The sequence below is a fragment of the Stylophora pistillata genome, chromosome 5 (genome assembly GCF_964205215.1).
Source record: "Stylophora pistillata chromosome 5, jaStyPist1.2, whole genome shotgun sequence".
NCBI lineage: Eukaryota > Metazoa > Cnidaria > Anthozoa > Scleractinia > Pocilloporidae > Stylophora > Stylophora pistillata.
Window position 1 is genome coordinate 26,387,181 of NC_142523.1, and position 23,036 is coordinate 26,410,216.

The 23,036-nt window shown below is 38.0% G+C and overlaps 1 protein-coding gene and 2 pseudogenes across 1 annotated transcript in view; 2 read left to right on the forward strand and 1 right to left on the reverse strand.

Annotated features, from left to right (window-relative positions):
• The window catches only part of LOC111345804 (fibroblast growth factor receptor 3-like), a 38,296-nt gene that overhangs the window by 4,616 nt on the left and 10,644 nt on the right, over window positions 1-23,036 (reverse strand). Inside the window, exons 5-16 of the mRNA XM_088760045.1 lie at window positions 20,280-20,453; window positions 19,068-19,343; window positions 17,738-18,061; window positions 12,923-13,171; window positions 11,871-12,116; window positions 6,878-7,138; window positions 5,530-5,811; window positions 4,999-5,121; window positions 4,597-4,606; window positions 3,381-3,571; window positions 1,444-1,560; window positions 806-990 (exon numbers count right to left, since the gene is read on the reverse strand). Coding sequence (XP_088616171.1) covers window positions 806-990; window positions 1,444-1,560; window positions 3,381-3,571; window positions 4,597-4,606; window positions 4,999-5,121; window positions 5,530-5,811; window positions 6,878-7,138; window positions 11,871-12,116; window positions 12,923-13,171; window positions 17,738-18,061; window positions 19,068-19,343; window positions 20,280-20,453 — 2,438 coding nt within the window. The remainder of the gene's footprint in view (window positions 1-805; window positions 991-1,443; window positions 1,561-3,380; window positions 3,572-4,596; window positions 4,607-4,998; window positions 5,122-5,529; window positions 5,812-6,877; window positions 7,139-11,870; window positions 12,117-12,922; window positions 13,172-17,737; window positions 18,062-19,067; window positions 19,344-20,279; window positions 20,454-23,036) is intronic.
• Window positions 14,753-16,066, forward strand: LOC148731114 (uncharacterized; annotated as a pseudogene).
• LOC148731115 (uncharacterized) lies at window positions 16,263-16,898 on the forward strand (annotated as a pseudogene).

A 23,036-nucleotide genomic window follows, 5' to 3' on the forward strand; every position in this document is an offset into this window, starting at 1 on the left:
TCCATTTTTCTTAGGGTAGTCATACCTCAGTAGGCATCCTATTTTAGCTGTTTCAACCAAACTATTATGAAAATTACTCTCATATCTTTTTCCTCATTAAAGTAAAAATACCTTTTGTACAAGGTCCCACATTCATCAATAAGGTTTAGTTATTTAAACGAGGTCCAACCCAACCACGGTTTTACCCAAGCAATGGGCGTCGGGTTTTCTCTATTATTTGAATAAATGTCCCTCGACTGTAAGTTTTCGGCTCTCTCAGCTTCGATCATAAAAATAAAAGGCTCACACAAAAGGTTCGGTTAACATGAAGATAGTTTAGATTGCAGTTTTGTTAAACAACTGCTAAACTTTCTTTGAATAACCGGTCCTATAAGTTTGACATCCGAAGTGATCTGCTTACTGTGATAAAAGTACCACGGTCCAAAGAAGGTCTCAGACTTTATATAAGTGAAACGTACCTACAAATTTTGGTCAGCATCCAAGCTAATGGCAAACAGTTTAAAGATCTGGGCTGGGTTGTTCAAAGATGGATTAAGATAACCCAGGGTTAGTGTGAAATTCGATTTTAGATCTGAAAGCTTTATAAGAAAATTCAGTGTAATTTCATTTGTCTAAAATTTGATGATCGATTGTTCTGAAAAGAATTGTGAAAATCATTCCAAAACTGCTTTTGAACAGAGAAATACAGAAACCGGGATTAAAATTTAACCCTGGGTTAGCACTAATCGGCCTTCGAACAACTGGGCCATGAGAGATTTTTCGGAGTTAGAATTGATTTATGACAACAACGAAGGACTTCACTTACCCCTCTCGATCCAAGGAACACCATACCGGCAGCGATTTGTTTGGCAAACATCACAAGATCATAGTTGGTCAAATCTTGAGCCCTACCATCACCAAGATAATACCGATCCCTCACTCCTCGGCATTTTCTCAGGTAACCAAGTAGGTCGCCGCATGGCATGTATTCCATGATGAGAATTGGGTGAACTTGAAGTGGCGTTAAAGAAAAAAAAGTGAAGGCTCATGACCACAATATCTATTAAAAACTTCGGAAGAGGACTCATTTTAAGGATTTTCCTTCATGAGACTTTGGCCTAAATTTTTTAAATGAGGAAGCAAGATAGCCCAGTTACCAAGATTAGTGATATAAGATACTCTGGTCGTGCGTTCAAGATCTTCGTGACCGGGCTATCGATAAATGTTCTCAAAGAGGAACAATCTCGCTACCGCGCGCGCGTGTACACACACACACACACACACACACACACACGCACACACACACACACACACACAAAGAAACATAAAAAACAAAACAATAAAAAAAGAAATCACAAATTCGTCCGATCAACATGCTATTCTGGTTATGGAGCTCATATAAAGAAGTAGTGTAGTAGTTTTAATAACTTATACATAGAAAAATGATTTACACTTAGTACTTACTTTGAGTTGTAACGCAGCCCATGAACTTTACAATGTTTGGCTGATTGTTTTCACCGATAAGTTTTCCCAGCTCAATTTCTCTCATCAAACATTTCCTTCCTTCCTCTCCAGCAGTGGCTACAACAACAGGGTATGTTGATGTATAGATAATCATTCTGATAAATGCATTTGTTTCAAGCTTGACACTGAGAAATAGTCTATTTGGGTTTCAAACCTCACATCTTCCTTTTACCATTCAGATGAAATTATTTGAAACCAGTACGTTACTCAACTCGCTGACGAGTTCTCCCTAGACACTGCTGAGTCGATATAAGATCGGAACCAGCTTAGGTTCAAATACTAACAATGGACTCTTGGTTTTCTTTGGTTAGCATCCTTATGTAAATTATTTTTGTTGTGGCTTTTGTTCCGTATTTTATTTAAAGTCTATTACACGGGGAGTGGTTGCCTAGATCTCCCAAGCCAGAGGCTATGACAAATGTGATTGACAAAGAAATAATAAAAAGCATTGTATTTAACATTTATTCCACGAGCGAGCGTTGGATATGAGATGATAGATAGCCAACGAGGCGCGTAGCGCCGAGTTGGCTATAATCATCTTATATCCAACAAGCGCGAGTGGAATAATTGTTTTATTCAAAACGCCCCCAAGATATGACATATCTTACCAAATCTTAAATTTTTTAGGATATATCAACAAAGTTGAAACGGTAAATTCCCACCAATAACGTAGCTCCATTTTCTGCCTTTAAAAGCACACACAACCCATAATTCCTCTATTCGCTCCGACGAAGGGCTAACGCTCGAAAGGTCAGCTTTTGTAATCGTTACGGTGGCTAATTTACCATTTCAACTTTGTTGATATATCCAAATTATTTCGTTACCCCCACCGACGCAGCCCCAAACAGTTTCTTTCGAAACTATCAGCCTTTATTCACTTAAATTTTCTCGCTCCCTTTTAATTTTAAGTTGACGCGTACGCTTACCATATTTGTAGATTATGGTATATTGGCTAATATACCATAATGGCTAAGCTAATAAAAATTCCTGAATTGCATTAACCAATGATCCAGTTTTTAATAAATATATATATATATATATAATATTAAAAATAAAGGTTATTCGATAATAAATATAATATGTAAGGTAATGAGTTCATGGAATTTATGTAGTGGTGAAAAATGCTGAGAATAATCGTTGAAAATGATAAATATCAATTTAAACAATTGTTGCATTGGCAACCGGGAAAAAAGTGGAACTTTTAAACCAAAATTCTTTGCGAAAGCTTCGAGAAAACTCCCAATAAACATTTACAGTGATTAACCCAACATTATGACGAAATCGCGAAAAAGTGATTGATACAAAGAGGTTTGAAATCGATGGCCTTCCATTTTCCTTTTTGCCGTTCGGAGATGCTACCAGCGCGCTTGAATGAAAACTTAGATGTCCCGTATGAGAACCCAGGGCGACGGCCGTGCGTTGACCATCCACAATATCGGAAATACTATCGAAAACCACCATCCAATCAGTCTGTTACAATGCCCCCGTCAACCCGAGAAGTCAACCACTGGAAAAATGGGAATGAGTCACTTTATATCGGAAGTACTTGCACTTTGATAAAACATAGTTTAAGGGAAAAGTAAGCTGCAGTGGATCCAGTGGCGAATTTAGAGCTCGAGGGAAGATCCAGGAGACCACCTCCCCCCCCTCTCCACCCCTTCAAAAATACCCGACACAAAAATGTTTGCAATGACGGTATCGCTAAACTGGCTGATTCTATTGAATTAATTTGTTTGCATCTTCTCCTGTTTGTTCTGTGTTTATCTATAGGCGGAGAAGAGTGGGGAAGGGTGTGTATTGATTCCAGAATAAACTTTTTTTTAATCCACCCCTGGAATCTATATATGTATTAACATATCGAGTCAAAGGAATCTTACGTGTGAAGCATTTAGCGGCGACTGTTCGGTTTCCAGGTCTTCCATTTGGTGAGCTCAGCAGAGCCCTCCACACGGCTCCGAACGCCCCTCGCCCAGTGACTTCTTGAAGCAGGACACGGCTCATCTCAATCTCCCATTCATCTACCTCTACATTCAATGGCTCCATCTGAATTGCCTGCTCTTGATCAGGACTGAAAATTGGAAGCATTACATATTTACAAAGAAAAGCGATAAAGTAAAAAGAGATCAGACGCAAAAAAGTTTATATTAATATGCTAGTATAATCTGATTGATTGCCCAGACTTATATCAATTTTAAGCACCCATACAGATAGTGAGAACACAAAGTTTTGCCAAACCAGGGACCTATTTTTTCACAAAACACGTTTGTAACTATGATTATGCCAGTACACTGCGAATCGGATAAAGTTAAAAAAAAAAATAACCACGTTGTTTGTTGAAATCAATCATGGAAACATTTTTAGTTGGTTTCTAAACCAGAAAATTGTACTTGAATGCTGAATTAAAGGAAAAAAGACATTGAATTTAATGATACAAACAAATGAAATTCAAAGAGACTTGTTAGACAAGAAAGAAAAGAATTAACAAACGAACAAATGAAGCTGATTCTAAATAACAATTAATGAATGTTAATTAGTTCTAATTAACCGAGCGGGAGGTCTGTATGGGAGAACCTTGACCTAGGTCACCAGTACAGACCGAGTGCAGTGACTGTACCAGCGACCGAGATCAAGATTCTCCCACACAGACATACCTAGCTCGGTTAATAAGATGTTTATTATATGGCTGTGTCTTATATGCCAATTTTTTATATTCTTACTATCTTTTTTTTATAGACCGGTCTAGATGGGAAAATCTAGACCGCTTTCAATATTGATTTCAGCCAATCAAATTCGTGAATTTTGTAGTTCCCAGTCCTTGTCAGACACAGCCATATAATAATTGGGCATATTGACCATGATAAAAGAAGTGATATTATCTCTGTTACAATCATCATTCAAGGTCGTGAGTAATGAGAAGGGTAACGAGAGAATTTAACCTTTTTTGGCTGAAAGTGAACAATACTTCACAAAAAAGCCAAAACAATAGTAAGTTTATGTTACTGACTATAGAGATAGCATGGGAAATATTAAAGCACATGGCGAGAACTCCACGTGTAGAAATTTGGTGATTAAAAGGTAAAACAGTTGACTTACAGAGCCATAGCTGCAATTCCAATTGGAGAATTTAAGGAAGGAGACAAAGAGGAAAATACTTGTTTTACTTTAGTTAATCAAGTATCTTATAAAATTGCTATACAATGGCAGCATGATTTGAATTTGCACCGAATATTAGCTAACATTTTCAATTGTTCTCAAAATACCGACATTAATAATAATAATAATAATAATTATCATTATCACTATTACAATATTAATAATGAAAAAAATCCAATTTCCGTTGGTACGTTTTATTGGTTTTTCTATGTGTAAGGGTAAGCTCGAGGAAACAGTTAAAGTGTGGGGTGAGGTAGACAAAAATAATCAATTTAACCAATTTTTAGCTTTTCTTACTTTAAACAAAGCTAGCTAAAATAAAACAGGACAACTGGACCTCACCTGTCCTTCGACGCTTGCAAAAGAAACAGGCAATCAGCGAAACGACAATTACTGCTGCCAATGATCCACCAATGTAATACCACAAAGAATTGGAACCTTGCATGGCTCGTGACACTTGCTCAGCTAATTGTGTCAGTTAAATATGAAGCCATAAGATAAACCTCAACGATAGTAACTGTTACAGTAATAATAGTCATGTTACCGTCCGGAATGGCTGTGCGCATCCCTACTGTGCGTTATTTTAGCCCGTGATTGACTTCTTTTTTAAAAGCGAAATAACTTAAATTTCTTTTACAGCTCTATGGAGAGATCCGAGGTTATGTTCTTGTGATCCTCCATGGGGAAAGCATGTAGTATGTAGATATCTACATGTGTAAGTTTCTGCCACTGTTTGTCATCTCTTTTTAATTTGAAGAAATAATTTTTTTTCAGTAAACAAAAACCAATAGTAAACTATGAGAAGAAAGTAAGGTGGAAGTTTTCTTCTATAACAATGACCTTGTTACTTCATTATTGAAGTTTTGTGCTCACCTCTGACAGTTATTTTTACAAAGGAGCAGGCCACAAACCCAAGCTTGTTACGTCCTTCACACGAATAGTTTCCCCCATCTTCTTCCAAAACCTTATTAATGGTAAGTTTACTCTCTTTCTTATCCAATTGTGTAGAAATCTTTGCTCTTTTCGATAGCAAGTCTCCATCTTTCTTCCAAGCTACATTTATTGTGTCTTCGTTGACCTGGCAGGTCAATGTGAGGACATCTCCTGTTGTGAGTGTTGGATATGGATCTGGAACAACTTGAGCAGAGGATTTTCCTACGTTGTAAATAAGGGGTAATTGAATGGAAAAAATCGTAACTCACAGATACAACTCTCCAAAGTAAAACAAAATTGGATTAATAAAAAGAAAAAAGGTAAATTTGACCTCATAAAAGGAACATCTGGAACATGTTGCTTTGGATAGAAAAGGTTTGAAAAAGGCCTCACAAAAGAACTTCAAGCCCCGTATTGATAAATGACTGGTTAATGTCGCAACCGCTCAAAATTACGACTAAGAATATAAAAAATTTCCTACGGTTCCAATACTTTGAAATTTTAAATCAACCTCTTGACAATCGTATCAAAAGGACTCCACAGATCGATTATGTATCCCGATCCATTCATCCCCAGGCTCATAGTTGAGATTCTAAATTGTGCGTCGCATAAATAATTGATGGATTTGCGTCTTGCTTTTTCAGCTGCCTGTCATCGAGTTTTTAAGAATTACGCGCGGAAGGCTTCGTCTCGGGAATTATTCAACAACACATTGCGCAGAATGCCCATTTTTTCTCGAAATATTTACAAGCAGTAGCCAAACAAGCTATAAATCTGTAATACCAGCGGCCAAACGCACACTAGTTGGTTTCCATTGGTCTTGATTTTTTGCTCCTTCCTTCACAGGAAATACAGCACTCGCCTATTCACTTGTCAGGGTTGATATGTACTCTCATTCACACGTCAACCCGCAGTTTTAAAAGCTGGCGATATCTGCCAGTCTTGTTGAAAGTTATCCAATCAGCAGACAGGTCACATCATTCCACACCTTTTACAAATTTGCAAACGCGATGTTTTCCAGCCAGGGAACTGATTATTCAAAAAATTTACCCGCTCGATTTCCCAAAAACCTCGCACATCTCTATAATCCCCGCAGCAATTGCATTAATTCGTATTAGTCAACCCTTGATGGCGCCGTCAATTTTACTTTTTTCTTCGTTTGTTCTCGTCTCGCAAATCACTACAGCCTTATCTCCATATCCGTCCCCTTCTCCATCGTCATCGTCTTTGTTTTCGCTATCGTTATCGTCAAAGTCATTGTCCTCATTATCATTATCATTAAACTTACCATAAACGCGCAGTGTTGCAGAGGAACTAGTAGTATTTGCTTTGTTTTTCGCTTCACACTTGTAAGTGCCTTTCATCTCTTTTGTGACTCTTGGCAATTTTAGCAACGATTCTCCATCGCGATCGGTTTGATTGAGGCTACCATTATTAAAACTCCAGACTAGGGTTGGTGTTGGCACACCTGAGGCTCGACAACTGAAGTTGACTGGATGCCCTTCGGTAACAGACTGGTTTATCGGAGGCTTAGTGATCTGCGGAGAAACTTGAAGTAAAAAGACCAACAGATTCAACAGAGGTTCACATTGACCACGTTAACCCTTTCCTCTTAACCCTAAGTAAAATTGCAAAAACAAACAAACAGACAAATAAACTAACAAACAAACAAACGAACAAATAAACCACACAATAAGTAAGCCTAATTAGCTTTTTTCTAAGTTTTACTTCCCGTAACATGAGTACACGCATGGAAATGCTAAAAGAGACCACATGAAGTATTTGTCATAATGTTATAGTGGGAGTTATTTTTATGAATTTATTTGTAGTTTTAGTCGTAATTTAGCTTCGGAGAGTACTAGCGGGTTGTCTGTGGACCAGAATCAACTATATATAATCAAGAACCCTTCAACAGAGAAACGAAGTATTGCTGGCAAATTGAAACTTAAAATAAACATGGAAGCTCTTTTCAAATCTTATTCCAACGTCATTAATAAATCATTATGTAATGAAAATGTATCAGGAGATCATTATTCCTTAGTCATTGGTATATTTAAAGGAAATGAATGAAAATAGAAAAAGATGTCCTATTATTCTGGCTTGAGTGTCCCTGTCTGAGAAAGTGTTCCAGGAGCCAAAAGTGGTAGTCGACCGATTTGGCTGAAACTTGGCACAAAAGTTGAGCGTGATAAGATATTTCAAGAGCCACTTTAGCTCACTTCTCTGACTCTTTGCTCTGTAGTTTCAGGAGGGGTCCCATTTGTGGCCTATAGAACATCAGAAATTCATCCTTCTAGGGGGCAATTTGAAAGTGCTATAAAACTCAATTGGTAAATTATGCTACCAAATGAATTTGACCATGGACTCTACAATAGTGGAGCTTTTACTTCGTACATGTAACTTTGATTTCAGATGATTAGACAGAGAGGGGCCTGGGGCTAAAGTTAGGTCAAATTTGAGGTCAAAATCACTACCCAAATTTGCTATTTTTCAAAAAACCATAACATTCACCTGCCTTCTTGAATAACCTTCATACCAAATCCAGTATATACCTTAGTGACCCATTTATCAAAATCAGTTGAGAACAATTTGGCTTATTACGGTTTGTTAAGTTTTTGGCACAAACTCTCCATTCCCCTCTAAAGCCAATTCAAGCAAAATGGAATTTTGAGCATAATTCATGTTATAAACAGACCAAAGTCTTGACATAGAGCCTTTATTTTGTATTTGTTGAGTGAAAATGAAACATTAAAGACACATCAATGTCATCATACAGAAATACCTTGACTCATAGCTTATAATTACTCTAAGACAGGCTCTGATTGGCACTACAAACACATAGCAGTTTAGCAAAATAAAGGTAATTTTTTTCCTTCAGTGAAAACCTAGTACCCATCATAGAGCCCAAATGATGATGTTCTGACCTAGATAGGACAATTCTTTTTAAAGATGCTAAAGTTTCCTCTGATTTATATTTTTCAGGTCATATCTCCATATATGCTGTACTCACAAGCATGCAAAGTCTCTATATTATTTCAGGCCCATTTTTAGATGCGATTTGAAGTGAGCTTAACGAAAACGACCGTTAACAGATCTATGGTTAAACTTTTGCCAGCCATGCTAGCTCTTGTACGCACAATGGCATCAGTAAAAGAGCAGGATGATACATGCGGGTTGTAGTGAGTAGCGTCCAGTTGACTTGTGATCCATCTGATTTCCCTGGTTCGTTAGAGCTGATTAAATCAAATCATCCGACAGTAAATAAGAAATCCACAGTTAGGAGAGCTGAATAACAAATATTTTGTGCTGCAGTTTATATGAAACATGCCATGCAACACCTCGAGATGCGATTGTTATTGTATCGACTGACCCACCATACTGGACGTGAGAGTGAGAGGACTGTACCAAGTCGAGGAGTCACGCAACCTTTACTGAGTTTTGAGTAACGCGGGTTTGTTGACCATCACTTGCGGCAATCAGGATTTTGCTAACTGTAGAAGAGGCTCATAATACGATGCCTTACGATTAGTACTACCTATAATTTCAACGTCAAATAACTCGCACAATGACTGTAGTTGACTGAGCTTTTGCTTTTGCAACACCTTAGCTAATCTTCCCTTGGCAGAGAGTTCACGAAAGTTGAAATCTTCATGCAAAAGAAAACAGGAAAACCTTAGAACTATTTTGAAACATGTTTCCTAAATCCTTTTCATAGGAAAAAATTTAAGGATAGTTTTGTTTGGACGGGAAGTTGAGAGGACCGCTCTTAGCGAGAGTGGCACTAAAAAGGCCATTTGCTACATTTAAACAGCAACAATAATTTCTTGTCATCCAGCTCTTCTGACTGTGGATTCCCCCTTGTTGGATGGTTCCATTTATTCAGTTCTAAAGTACCTAAGATCTCTGATGGATCACGAGTCACCTGGACGGTGCTCACTGCGGCACGTAAGCTAAAATTTTATCTCTTTGCGGATGATACTAATATACTTTATGCTGATAAGAATCTTAAGGCGATCGAGCAAACGGTTAATGTAGAGTTGAATAACGTACATGACTGGTTAACTACAAATAGGTTGACATTGAATACAAAAAAATCAAATTTCTTAATTTTCCGTCCTCATCGGAAAAAAATGCATTTTTCTCCACAAATAGGTATTTTAGATTGTGAGACAAACCGAAGAGTTAGTTTAGAGCAAAAAAGTTATATCAAATATCTAGGCGTTTTAATTGATCAAAATTTGTCATGGAAAAACCATGTTGACTCTGTTATCGTAAAAATAAGTAAAACAATAGGGATGATTGCAAAGCTGAGGTACTTCGTTCCCTCTACTATCCTTGTAAATATTTACAATTCATTAATTCTACCTTATATAACTTATGGACTCCTTGCCTGGGGCAATGCGTCAAATGCTTATTTAAACAAGATTTTAGTTCTTCAAAAGCGAGTTTTGCGCTTAATCTATTTCACCGATCGAAGAGAGCATGCCATCCCTTTATTTGCCAAAGCAAAAATTCTGCCTGTTACGTTCCTATATTATGAAGCCGTAAGTAAACTTATGTTTGACGTGCACAACCAGAGGGCTCCCATTAATATTTTGAAACTATTTACTAAAACATCTCATATTCATACCTACAATACTCGATCATCCAAATCGCAGCTCTTTAGTACAAAGTACTCTAGACTTAACCTACAAAAAAAGGCTTTCTCGCGTGTTGGTGTCAAAATTTGGAATAAGATACCGAAAGAATTCAAAACGTTATCAAAACATTCCTTTAATAAACAAATTAAAACGTCTTTATTTCAGATACTAGATAATGAAGATTCTTATCTTGATGTTGAAAAGATCTCCTCTAAACTTAAGGACTGCATAATTAAAACAAATTGATCCGATTGCTTTCAGTACTAATGTATTTGCTTCTATACTTTATTGAACAACTATTGATGTATTTGCCAGCTATGCTTCTTTTTATAATTTAACAATATCTAATTATTTAGTTTTTAATTTTCTTTATATATTGTAAATAATGTTTGTTGATGATTGACCCGCCTCGAATAGCAAATTTGCTATCTGCGGGTCAACATAATCTAAATCATTTTGTAAGAAAAAGAAAAAATAAAGTGTGTAAAATAAAGTGTGTAAAGCTTATGGTCATGCTCGCTATAAGTGATGGGTATTTGCAAAAGCTATTCACTGTCTATTCAAAGGTCAGGCGTAGATCATCTTTTAACGATCGTTTTATTCCGAGGTTAATGGTTAAGGCCGGCTGGGTTAAGGCCACTTTACTTTCAATTAAAAAACGGCCTGAGACTTTGCATGCTTGGAGTATAATATGTATGGAAATATGGCCTAACAAACATAGATCAGGAAGAATTCAATCATCTTTAAAAAATATTGCCATATCTAGGTCAGAACATCATCATTTAGGCTATGATGAGTACTAGGTTTTCATAGGAAAAAATTACCTTTATTTTGCTAAACCGCTGATTTGCAATTCTAATCGGAGGCCTTATTAGAGTAATTATAAGCTGAGTCGAGGTATTTCTAAATAATGACAATGATTTGGCTTTAATGTTTCATTTTCACTCCACAAATACAAAATAAAGGCTGTATGTCAAGACTTTGGTCAGTTTATAGCGTGAATTATGCTCGAAACTCCATTTTGCCTGGCCTTAGAGGGGCATGGAGAGTTTGTGCCAAAAACTTAACAAAACTAAATAAGCCAAGTTTTTCTCAACTGATTTTGATAAATGGTTTACTAAAGTGCATACTGGACTTGGTATGAAAGTTATACAACAAGGCAGGTGAATATTATGGTTTTTTGAAAAGTGGCAAGTTTGGGTAGTGATTTTGACCTCAAATTTGACCTAACTTTAGCCCCAGGCCCCTCTATGTCTAATCGCTTGAGAACAAAGTTACATTTACGAAGTAAAAGCTCCACTTAAGTAGACTCCGTGGTCAAATTCCGTTGGCAGGACAATTTACTAATGGAGTTTTATAGCGCTCTCAAAATGCCACCTAAAAGGATGAATTCTTGGTGCTCTATAGGCCACAAATGGGACCCCCTGAAACTCCAGAACGAACAGTGAGAGAAGTGGGTCAAAGTGGCTTTTGAAATATCTTATCACACTCAACCTTTGTGCCAAGTCTCAGCCAAATCGGTTGACCACCACTTTTGGCCCCTGGAACACTTTCTCAGACAGAGACACTTAAACTACATAAACTAACACTTTCTCGAGTTACAAGTTCAATATATGACATAGGCTACAGTATGGAGTTTACCTGTGACATCGATCCAGAAGGAGGCGTCAGCTTTGCCATAATCATTTTGAGCAGTACATTCATACTTGCCCTTATCTTTAAAGGTCGCGCGTTTAATTACCAGGGTGTTTTTGTTACTAAGAAGCACTCCATCCTTGGTCCAGTTGACAGAAACTTCTGAATCACCACTCCAATAACACTTCTCAGTAAACTTGGAGTTTACTTCAATGCTAACATTCTTGATCTTAAGGTTTACACGGGGTGGAACTGCAAGGCGAGCAGAAAAGACGCACACTGCAAATTGCAAATATAGTCATTACATGTTCAAAACCCCCACCGCACCACCACCACTCAAATACATAAGTATAAAGACGATGATTAAACAGGCTTTGATTTTATCATGCAAATGCTTGAAAAATCCTAACTGAGCTTTAAAATCATCACGCACCAACAGATATAAGATTAAGCGGTCTGAAAAAACACTTATCATGGACCTGGTTCTAACAAATTAATTCATTGCAGTTAACATTGCTGAAACGTTAGATGTTAAGTTTTTCCTGATGGTTTTCTTAAGATTCATTTCTACTTAGTACTTTTATCTCACTCAGCAACACAACATGCATCAGAGAGACCGACTGTCAAAGTTATCTAACGCAGATAGTTCCCAGAAATTCTGACTTACACAGTAGGGTCAGTCGTCATAGGAACTACAATTTAATGTGCCCTCGGTACAACAGGGAAACGGAAGAAGGTAGAACTTTTCAAGTTCGTGGGGTAAAGCTACGGAATGGAATCCCTTTAGAAATACATAAGAAGAATTCTATAAGTTCCTCAAGTTCTGCCTGTTTCTAAACTATTCTTAATTGTCTTTAGAAGATTATTAGGGCACAGAGCCACTAGTTCAACAGTTCATACCGTTTATGTGTCATCCTTCATAAACCAAGTTGTTACTTACCTAAAGAATGATCCTGTAGCCCAGACCCAGACCCCTTAATCCAAAGTCCGGCCCACGGAACATTGATTTTCACCCAGTAGACAAACCAAATACATAACTGTGAGATTAACAAACTCACCCATAACAGAAATATCAACGTATTTGGTAAATATTCCCGCGGGATTCTGTGCCTTACAAGTGTACCGCCCTTCGTCGCTCTTTTTTATTTTAGGGAAAAGGAGAGACCAGCCTTTTTCCTGCAAAGTCTTATTCTTGAGCCAGGTTATCTCAGGCGCAGGCCGACCAGCCACAATTTCACACGTCAAGTTCACTCTGTTTCCCTCTATGATGAGATTGCTTGCTCCAGAAATGTTTACTTTTGGTCGAACTAGGAGGTTAAAGAAAAACCAAAACAGAAAACGGTGGCATCACTAAACGGAAAAAAGTACTCTTGTCCAATATCAACATATCTGATAGAGATTTTATACAAGTGTTTGAGGCCTATTTTGCGCAATTCTCATCTTCATCTCCGCAAAACGCGTTGGACCGAGTCAGGAGTTGAGTCTGTCCACGAGAGGACCAGGCAGACGTGACACATGCCATCTCACCGATTTCTCTCAGACTTTCACAGATGATTAAGGTCGTAAAGTTATTGAAGACTCCAAGTGGTTTGGGCTCCCGGTTAATCTCTGGGGTACAGGGCTTTCACATCAAATCCCAGGGATAAACTCCGAAATTAGCCCTAAAATTGAACTTTCAAAAAAGATCTCCCACACTGATAGAATGCGGTGGATTTTAATCTAATTTCCTCCAACAATTGTTTGAACCTTAGGTAATAGAAGGTTCTAGGTTGGACTGATTTAAAATTAATCTCGCCAATCGAGAGCATTTCATAATTAACCATGTCACGCGACAATTTTAAGAGACCGAAAACTAGGCTTTTTTATTTGCAAATATCTCCAATGGGCAACGTTACTTGTCGATAAACATGTGATCACAGTAAAACCCAATCAGAGTGCTATGTTTCTGACGAAAAACAATTTTTGGCTTATTTGAAATAGTCGTGATCATATTCCTCCGAAGTGCGTGACAGGCAAGGTTAATTTAAGCACTTTGTGATCACAAGCTGCTAGTTAATGAGCCGAATCAAATCGTGGCGTTGAATAAATTGCACCAATTCCAAGATATTGACACAATTCACTGACAGTTACTAGCAGATCTAATAACACCGATTCTGGTTTATACGCTGGAAGTCAACAGCTAAAAACAAAATATGCGAGGTATATTTTGTACATTTTGTTACCTTCCATACTTGTTAAATCTACTATCAAACTTAGGATGCACTTGACTAATTTCCTTCCAGAGAAAAAACAGCCGTCATGCAAATTTAGGTGTGTGGCGTGACACGTGCTCCTGTCACATGTACTTGCATGAATTCTGGAATGAAATTCCCATTCTACTTTAAAAAAAACTTATCTTCTTTTACCTTTGTTAAGTCTGATTGCATGATTATTTTCGAGGTAGAGTTCCTTTAATCAGGCTAATGTAAACGCCGTCGCCATGAAAAGTAAACAAAGATGACAAAAAAAACACGTAGTCTTTTCTTGTCAGTGAAGTCTTGCCGTTGTTTTTTCTCGTTACTTGATCGATTTTTTTTAGCGGCAATCCAAAGCTATGGCTGCCCAATTGTCTTGTTTGTTATCTTGGCATCCCAATAGCACTTGTGATTTTTCAGTGAGATTTCAAAAGAAGAATGAATTATTTCCTTTGTTATCCTGTGGGAGGGATATCAAATCTCATTTGCGACAACCGAAGTCTGCCCAAACATCTGTTTGGTCGGGAAAAGACCTCACTTTAGCTACAGTGGGATTCTTTGATGAGATAGGGGACGATATAACAGTGTGTCCGAAGCATCACGCTCCGGTAGGAACCTGGTGGAGACCAAGTCTAAAATGTTACCTTATTCTACATGGCAACAAGCGACGAAAACCAGAAAGAGGAGCAAGCCTACAGATGTGTAAAAAGATTATAGAGAAATGGAGAGTTCTTGTTCCCGTCGGTGCAGGTATGATTTTTTTTTAATTTTCCTGTTTGGAACCATGTCTCTTGCAAAATTCGAACCAGATAGACACCAGTGGTATTCCTTGTTCTTCTGCCAGAGAATTAATACTTAATAGATGAAATTACTTAAACTGGATGGGAAATTAACAGAATTTGTAAATAGTTTATTTCGCACGTCAATATGACAATAACTGCTTACTTCTTGTTACAGAAAAGCTTCAGTAGGAAACGGAAAAAAAAATTTTGACCATTTACTTTGCACACAAGGTAAAAGGTAGTCGATAACGTTCGACTATAAACAGGTTAAGGCTCTGCGCCAGCGTAACAGAAGGAGTGATAAACTAATCTAGTAGTCATCAGACTAACTTAGATCAACGCAATAAAGTGAAAGCGATGCCGCAACCAAGACATCAGCAAATATTATATCTGTGAAGAAGACATTGGCCAGAAAAAGTTGATTTACACATTTTACGCAATTTCTGGAGGTAAAAATGTTGGTAAACCGAAAATGCAAGTACATGCTTTAAACAAATTCCCTATTGCGTCGGTGTTTCACAATATAGTGCTTTACCTCAACATTGGCTGTATGCCTAACGGTGACAATACTAATTAGGTAATACAATCCCCTTTTTCTCTAGGCAAGAAGCTATATCCACCCTTTCGACAAATGCACCCAAAACTGGCTTGCAGAGGCATCAATCTTGGAAAGTACGCTTGTGGCTTTAAAGACTGGCTATTCTAGCCTCATAGAAGCTTTCTTACGATCTGATAACGCTGAGTGCTACCACTATGCGTATCTTATTCTGTCATTGGCAAGTCTTGGCGAGCGCGTCGGAATCAGAATCTTACGCTATGACCTCAGCATCCCCAAGCCGGCAAAGATGTCTGTGACCGCCGTATAGCCACTCGTAAATGTCACAAGCGGCGATTTATAAACGAGGGAAATGACATAAACACCGCCAATTACATGAAGGTTGCAATTGAATCGTATGGTGGGGTAAAGGGCTTTTATGCCACTGTAGTAGAAATCCAAGATTCTTTTCTTATTATGATGAAACGTAGCATGACTGCAACTCGAGCACTGAACAATTTCTTGTTCGATTGAGCTGGACTGAGAGCTTAGAAGGCATACAATGTGGGCACCGGCAGGCTTTTGGCGCTGGCACAGCTTCAGAAGTATGTTTTGAAAATATATTTCGTTACTATCGATTTCGTTACTTAAATAGATTTCGTTACTCAGTCGCACGTGATTTGTACTGTTGTCTAGGTATCCAATGGGAACGCGATGACTTGATTGATATTTGACCTAGGATTTTTTACTTCACACATGTTCTGGTAGACTCGAACATAACTCAATGAAAGAAGGAAAGTTCAGTTGCAAATCTGTTGGAAGCTCCGGCGGAAAGCGTTGAATTTGAATGGAGATCATCAAGAATAAAGTCTTGTGGAAATGTGGAGGAGTTGTTCTTAAAGGTCCTACAGGTATAAAAGAACTTCAGCCATTTAGCCAACCGTTACAAGAAGTCGGCACGTTACGTGCAGGAGCAATGGAGGCCCAAGTTCTTGGACCATAAGCGCCAACGGAAGTGCAAACAATTCAATCAGACGAGGCTGAGTCAGCAAAACGATTGGTCGTCTCCTATTCCTGCCCTAAACAACTGTGTCAAAGTCTACAAGGAATTGAAAGGTGTAGAGAAACATCTTGATTTTGGACGCCACCTAATCAAGTTAAATTATAGGAAAGAAAATCGGACTATGACAGCATCGTAGCAAAGTGGGCAGAGACCTGTAAAACTGTTACAGGAGACTATGGGCAAGGTGAAGTTGGTGATGCTCCGTCAGTGACAGAGACCCCATCAGTATCAGCCGCTGATGACAATCCATCAGTGGAGGAGGGTTGAGCAATGGAGTAGAGAAAGAAGTCAATCCAATTTCCCGAGCGTGTTCGCTTTAATTTTCAGAAAACATTATTCCAGGGAGAGGAAACCGGTGTTAAAGCAAATCTCGCTTATAAATATTTCAGAGGCCAAAAAATTTTTTCGGCAGAAACATAGCACTATGATTGGTTTTTACTGTGATCACATGTTGATCGACATGTAACGTTGCCCATTGGAGATATTTGCAATTAAAAAAGCCTTATTTTCGGTCTCTTAAATTTGTCGCGTGACATGGTTAATTATGGAATGCTCTCGATTGGCGAGATTAATTTCAAATGAATCCAGCTTCGAACCTTCTACTACCTAAATTTCAAACAATTGTTGGAGGAAATTAGATTAAAATCCACCGCATTCTATCAGTGTGGGAGATTTTTCTGACCGTACCATCACAGGTACAGAAAGGAAAGATGAGTATATTTACCTATACCAATCCTTAAACTGACAAATCTGTAGATTTTTCGTACATTATATTAGGCTAAGTTACATTAATCCACACAAAGTCATGTCAACCGTTGTCAATTTATGTTACATCCAAATTTTGAAAAGACGTGAAGACCCTGAAAGACCTAGGTAACCCTTCACCGAGTCATGAAATCCGATAAAGAGCCACTGAAACCCCCATAAAAGTCATTTGAGCCCTAGCTTAATTCACCTGAGTCATATTACCTCAGACCAACTAAGTAAAATCACCAATAAGCTTAGTCATGTCACCCCAAAGCAAGTCATGTCACCCCCAGTCCGAGCCATATCTTTATCTTAAGTGTAAAATATGCGAAAAAAAATATATGCTTTTTCGCGAGCCGTACTCCAACAGGCACTCTTCAGAAAAGAGCTACTAGTCATCTATAGCTCCGAGTTTTTAGCTGACTTTCCTTTACCCTAAAGTTTCTAACCGTGGAAGAGAGACAACACGAGAGAACAGAATCACCTTTCGGGCTTGATAATGAACTACTTACTTGGTTGACACCACGCCTGAGAACCCTTGCCATCTGATAAACATTGAGGTGGGATATTAACCTTTCCATCAATACGAGCACAAGATGCAAGTTCTGGCTCATCTCCATTGCAAGAGACATTTGACATTACAAAAGGAATTCCCTCATCCTTTAAGTCTGAACCATTCAATTTCGCCGAAGCCTCCTTAAAGCCAAGTTGACGACAAATGACTTTGACATCGTCAAAATCCCATCCATTCCTGCAGATCTTTGCCCATTTACCTTTGTAAAATACTTCCACTCTTCCTCCATACTCCACATTTGCACCATTCAAGCGAACAGGAACTTAGGAAATTATAAAACGTTAAATACACTAGGATAAAATTCGCTAATTATAGGAATGATAAATATCTGAAACATTACGAATGGCCATAAATCACGTAGTGAATTATTCAGTTAGTGCCACTAAATCACTAAGTGATTGTATTCTTCAACATTCTTGGCATATTGTTTTATATTTTCCGTCAGGCTACAATTTTCATCGGTTCGGAAAATAATAGTTTCGATGTTGCAGGTGTCATTTGTTTTCCGATGTGGATCAAGACGTTTACGTTGCATAATGTTGGTCTGCTTGAGGCGATGTGGTCGACGATCCTCTTTTACAATTAAAGCATTCGTGTGATTCACCTCGCAAGTTTCATCATTATACTAACTTGAAAGCAAACAAGATCTAATTTATATTTGCAGTATTTTAGAACTTTTGAAAGCATGTTTTCGTAACTTTATTACGCTAAACTGTGAGAGTGCAATCGGGAAATTCATATGATAGACTATAAACTCTGAAGGAAGAGACGTTCTTTCAGGTGTCAGTTGGAAATGTGGAGATTTTCTTATTGCACGTAAAAGAGGAAAAATGGGAAATGAAAAGGAGAAAAAAGTTTTAGGGGAGCTGAAATTAAGGATTTAAAAGTATCAATTTGACTATTCTTTTGAAACTATGACGTTTATCAGCCATAAATGCATGATAGCGCAGGTTCTTACTTCGACAGCTATATTAAATAGCTATCTTTTAAGCATGTAACTGGAGTTGTAGAAAACAGCTAAAATCAACTAATCGACAATAGTTTGAGGACTCACGAGGCGCAGTCGAGTGAGTCCACAAGACATTAGCCAATCATACTGCGACATTACTGCCAGCTGTGGCAGAATTTTTAATTTTTGATACCTTTCTTGTATCTGAGCAAACCTCGAAGACTAAAAATAATTTCTCTCAGGCAATTTTATCTTTCTGTCAATGCACTTGAAGTTATCGTGGTATAAAGGCCGGAAAATTAGTACAATTCACTTTTACCTTTGCAAAATTGCTGTTTCTTTGCCAGGTTTTTATCACATGTAGTTGGAATGGTGCAGTTGTGGTAGATGGATGTCTTGGAGGCGTTGCCTCTTTCTGCATACCGTGTGTCATTAACATAAACACCGTTGTTATAATAGCCCATGGCCATGCAGGTTGAATTTAGATCAGCTTCATCCCATTGACTGGTACAAAGCTTTTCCCAGCTATTGTTCGTGTAGATTTCCATTTTACCGACAGATGGGTTCTTGTCTGTTTTAAAACGCAGTGGAAATGCTTTAAAAGTTAAAAAAAGGAACAAATCTAGTTATTTCGTTTGTTTGTTCTTTTTGTTTTTCATTGTTTTGATGATGGAAATAACATCGATAATAATCAAACTAATAACAAACATCCCAGCAGTATGCAGGACGCGTGTTATACATGGACTTTATGTGGGGCCTTGGTCACGATGGAGTCTCTGTGGTTCAGTGGTAGGGCATAGGAGCACGGAATATGAAGGTCTTAGGTTTCATTCCTCGTGGAGAGTTAGAATTTGTTCCTTGTCCCACGCTTGTGACAAGACGAACAACCACCCTCTCTATTTCGTTCTTTACCGAGCTCAAAATTTACCTTCTTTCTTATTCTATTACAGACATAATGATGTTTGCCGATTAAAATGATTAAGCAGATTATGAATTCATGTCCTTAGAATTTTCCCTCGTATGCCATAGAAAACACCTAAATATTTCAGATTACGGAAAGTCTCAAAAATAATGATGCCATCGAGGTTGAGTGAAACGGGTATGAAAAAGTTTTGTAATCAAAGTAGGACCCTCGACATAACGTTCATTGTAATAATTGCTATGCTGAATAGAAGAGGAGAAGAGATCTTAAAACGAGCATAATCTATAGCTATCAGAAAACGGTAACTTGACAATTTATATACATGGAACGAGTTTTTTTCTCTTTCTTTTAAAACGTACATGGTGAATTTTGTACAGGTACAGTTTTAATGCATTAATGAAGGATGTGAGACTTCTAATGAAATCCTTACTTTAAGTAATTTGTGGTTTTTACATACATGCCTTCATGATAGTGTGTGATTAAAGTTCAAACCCAGAATTTGTCCTAAATTCATTGTTATTTTAATATCTATTCGTGTATTCATTATTTTTTTTTTTGTCAGAGACTTTCCTCTCACTGAAATCACAAAATTAGACTTTTGTATGTTACCTTGATGACAACTGGACGTGTTGCTACATTCTCTCAGCAGTGCTCTGGCCCCATTGCAGTGTTTCCCACCATTTGCTGGCTCTGGATTAGTACATTCTCTTTTCCTTGTTTGTATACCACCAACTGGCTTGGTACAGATACTCCATGAGTTCCAGTCGCTCCAGCCACCATCGACTTAAAAAAAAGTACAATGTTGCAAATAACTGTGATGTGAGAAACAACCATAGACGATATATTAAGATCATTTACAAATTACGGTATGTACGACAAAGGCACAGTCTATATTTCGACCTTCCATTGTCATTAATTTGAATGTTCAAGCTAACATTTAACTGCGGTGGGCTCATTAATTTGGTAAGGAGCGATGTTGTAGAGTTTGCATATAATTTGTTGAAGTATCTCGAGTTTAAAAATCCTTAGTGAAAAATAATTTGATTTACTCTTAGTTGTGAGTCATGCAGGTTTGGGATTTAACTGAGTTTAGTCACGCGAACGTTATGAATGGTTTACGGACGTCGCCAGCAAAACTAGTTCAACTCAGATTATTCTTATGTTATCAACTGTAGTCAATGTTCAAGAAAAACCATTTGAACCTCACATTTGCTGACGCAAGTTCAGAAAAGCAGAAATGAATAACGAGATGTACAAAGAGACGCTTTCATTTGCCCGTATCGTGGCCGCAAGGCCACGCGAGATGCATGTGTAAAGAGGGAAATAGTCAAAGAATACTTACGACTAACTCATACTTAAAGCACTTAATCTAGAGATAAAACATGGTTGTGAGCTTGTAGTTATTGTTCTTGCGGTAATGCAGGGTTGCTTTTAATCTCAAAAGTCAAGCCCCTCTTAACTCATTGAGAGATCCACAAGTATTGTAACCATCCAACTCCGAAAAATAATGTACGCATATATAGTTTAAACAAACTGCACACATTCAAAATTCGTCAACTTTCGACGCTGTAAACAGAATCTTTCTTCGCCTGCACAAGCTAAATTCCACTTTTTTCCGATCTTATGTCTTGTTTCGCCTCAGCTGCTTAAAAAATATTTGCATTGTAAAGCCGTTACAGGGTTTTCTCCCGTTTTTATCTGATAACAAACCTTAGAGTTTTCTGCCTCGGAACGAAAATGCCCCAGAACAAACCTTTTTGCGACGGCAAGGTTTTTAACTGATTGAAATTAAACATACGCGGCAACGAATTCCGCTCATTTCTTGTTTCGCCGCTTCAGATCATCAACAAGCGAAGCATGAGTGTATGGTAACTTGCACCTATCAGAGGGAAACAAAAAATTACTGGGAGGCGAAAAAAGGCATTGCGATTTAAAAGACTACCAGCCATTATTTTTACCCGCGCATCAGCGAATCTATTTCCCAACCACTCAGTTAAATCCATCATTTTTAAAAACTTTACATTACTTCAAAACGATCCAGAGACAAGCACTATCTTTTCTCAGCCTCTGCTCATTTCATTCAAATGCGACAAAAACATAGGCAATTTTTCGGTCAGAAGTTCTTTTTCAGACTAATGACCAACCAGACACTTTTAAATGCGCCCGTGCACGATGCAAAACGTTTCCTTTCATTCACAACATTGAGAAAATATCGGGACCCAAACGATCCATTAAGATCACTGATCACTTCACGTGCACCTCTGCGAATGTAATCTATTGCATAACTTGCACTTATTGCAAAAAGATTTACATCGGCGAAACAGGCAGAAGACTAGGTGACAGATTCTGAGAACACCTTCGCGACGTGGAGAGGAATGACAAGGACACATCAAAACCAGTCGCTAGACATTTTAATTTACCTAATCATTCTAAGCAACATATGGCAATCTGCGGATTTTCCTTACTCTTAGGTACTAGCACGGAAAGCCGTAAAACTCTTGAACAAAAGCTCATCTTTCAAACCGGCAGTCTAAATCCCACAGATATCAACGAACGCTTTTCATTCCACTAATTCATTCCTGTTTTTCTCGTTGCCATGTTCCCACCAATCACGTAGCTTCATTTTCTGCCTTTAAAGCACACACAACCCACAATTCCTCTATTCGCTCCGACAAAGCGATAACGCTCGAAAAGTCAGCTTTTATAATCGTAACGGTGGCCAATTTACCATTTCAACTTTGTTGATATATTGAAATTATTTCGTTACCCACACCGACGCAGACCCAAACAGTTTCTTTAGAAACTATCAGCCTTTATTCCCAGCTATGTTGGACGATTCACGGGAATATTTACCGCTGTCGCCAGTTTCAACATCTGATATGGCAATAATTGTCTTTCCTTCTTCGATATCGAGTTTTGCCCTTTGAATTCTTGAGGCACCATCTTTTTTCCAGATTAAATCTTTTGATTTTTGGAATAGGCAAGTCAATTAAAGTGTTCCCCATCCATTATGGGAAGTGGCTGCTTTAGAATAATTTAAACAATGGGTAGTTCTGCAAAGAGAAGCAAGAGACTCATGACCGTGTCATGCACTTAGGAGGGCCTCAATGTGGCGTAGGTACTAAAAGTTGGATTCACCTGAAACCTCCTGAAACCACCTGAAACCACATGAAACCATCTGAAACCATCAGAAACCACCGATGAAACCACCTGAAACTGACTTAGGCAGTGAAAGTTAAAGCCACCATTCATCAGCTATATTCTGTCATTTGCAGTGAAATACCATGCAAAAGATCCACATATATTTCACTCTTGCAAAAACAAAGTCAGTGAAACTCTAGGTCACGCTATAAATTCGTCTCTGAT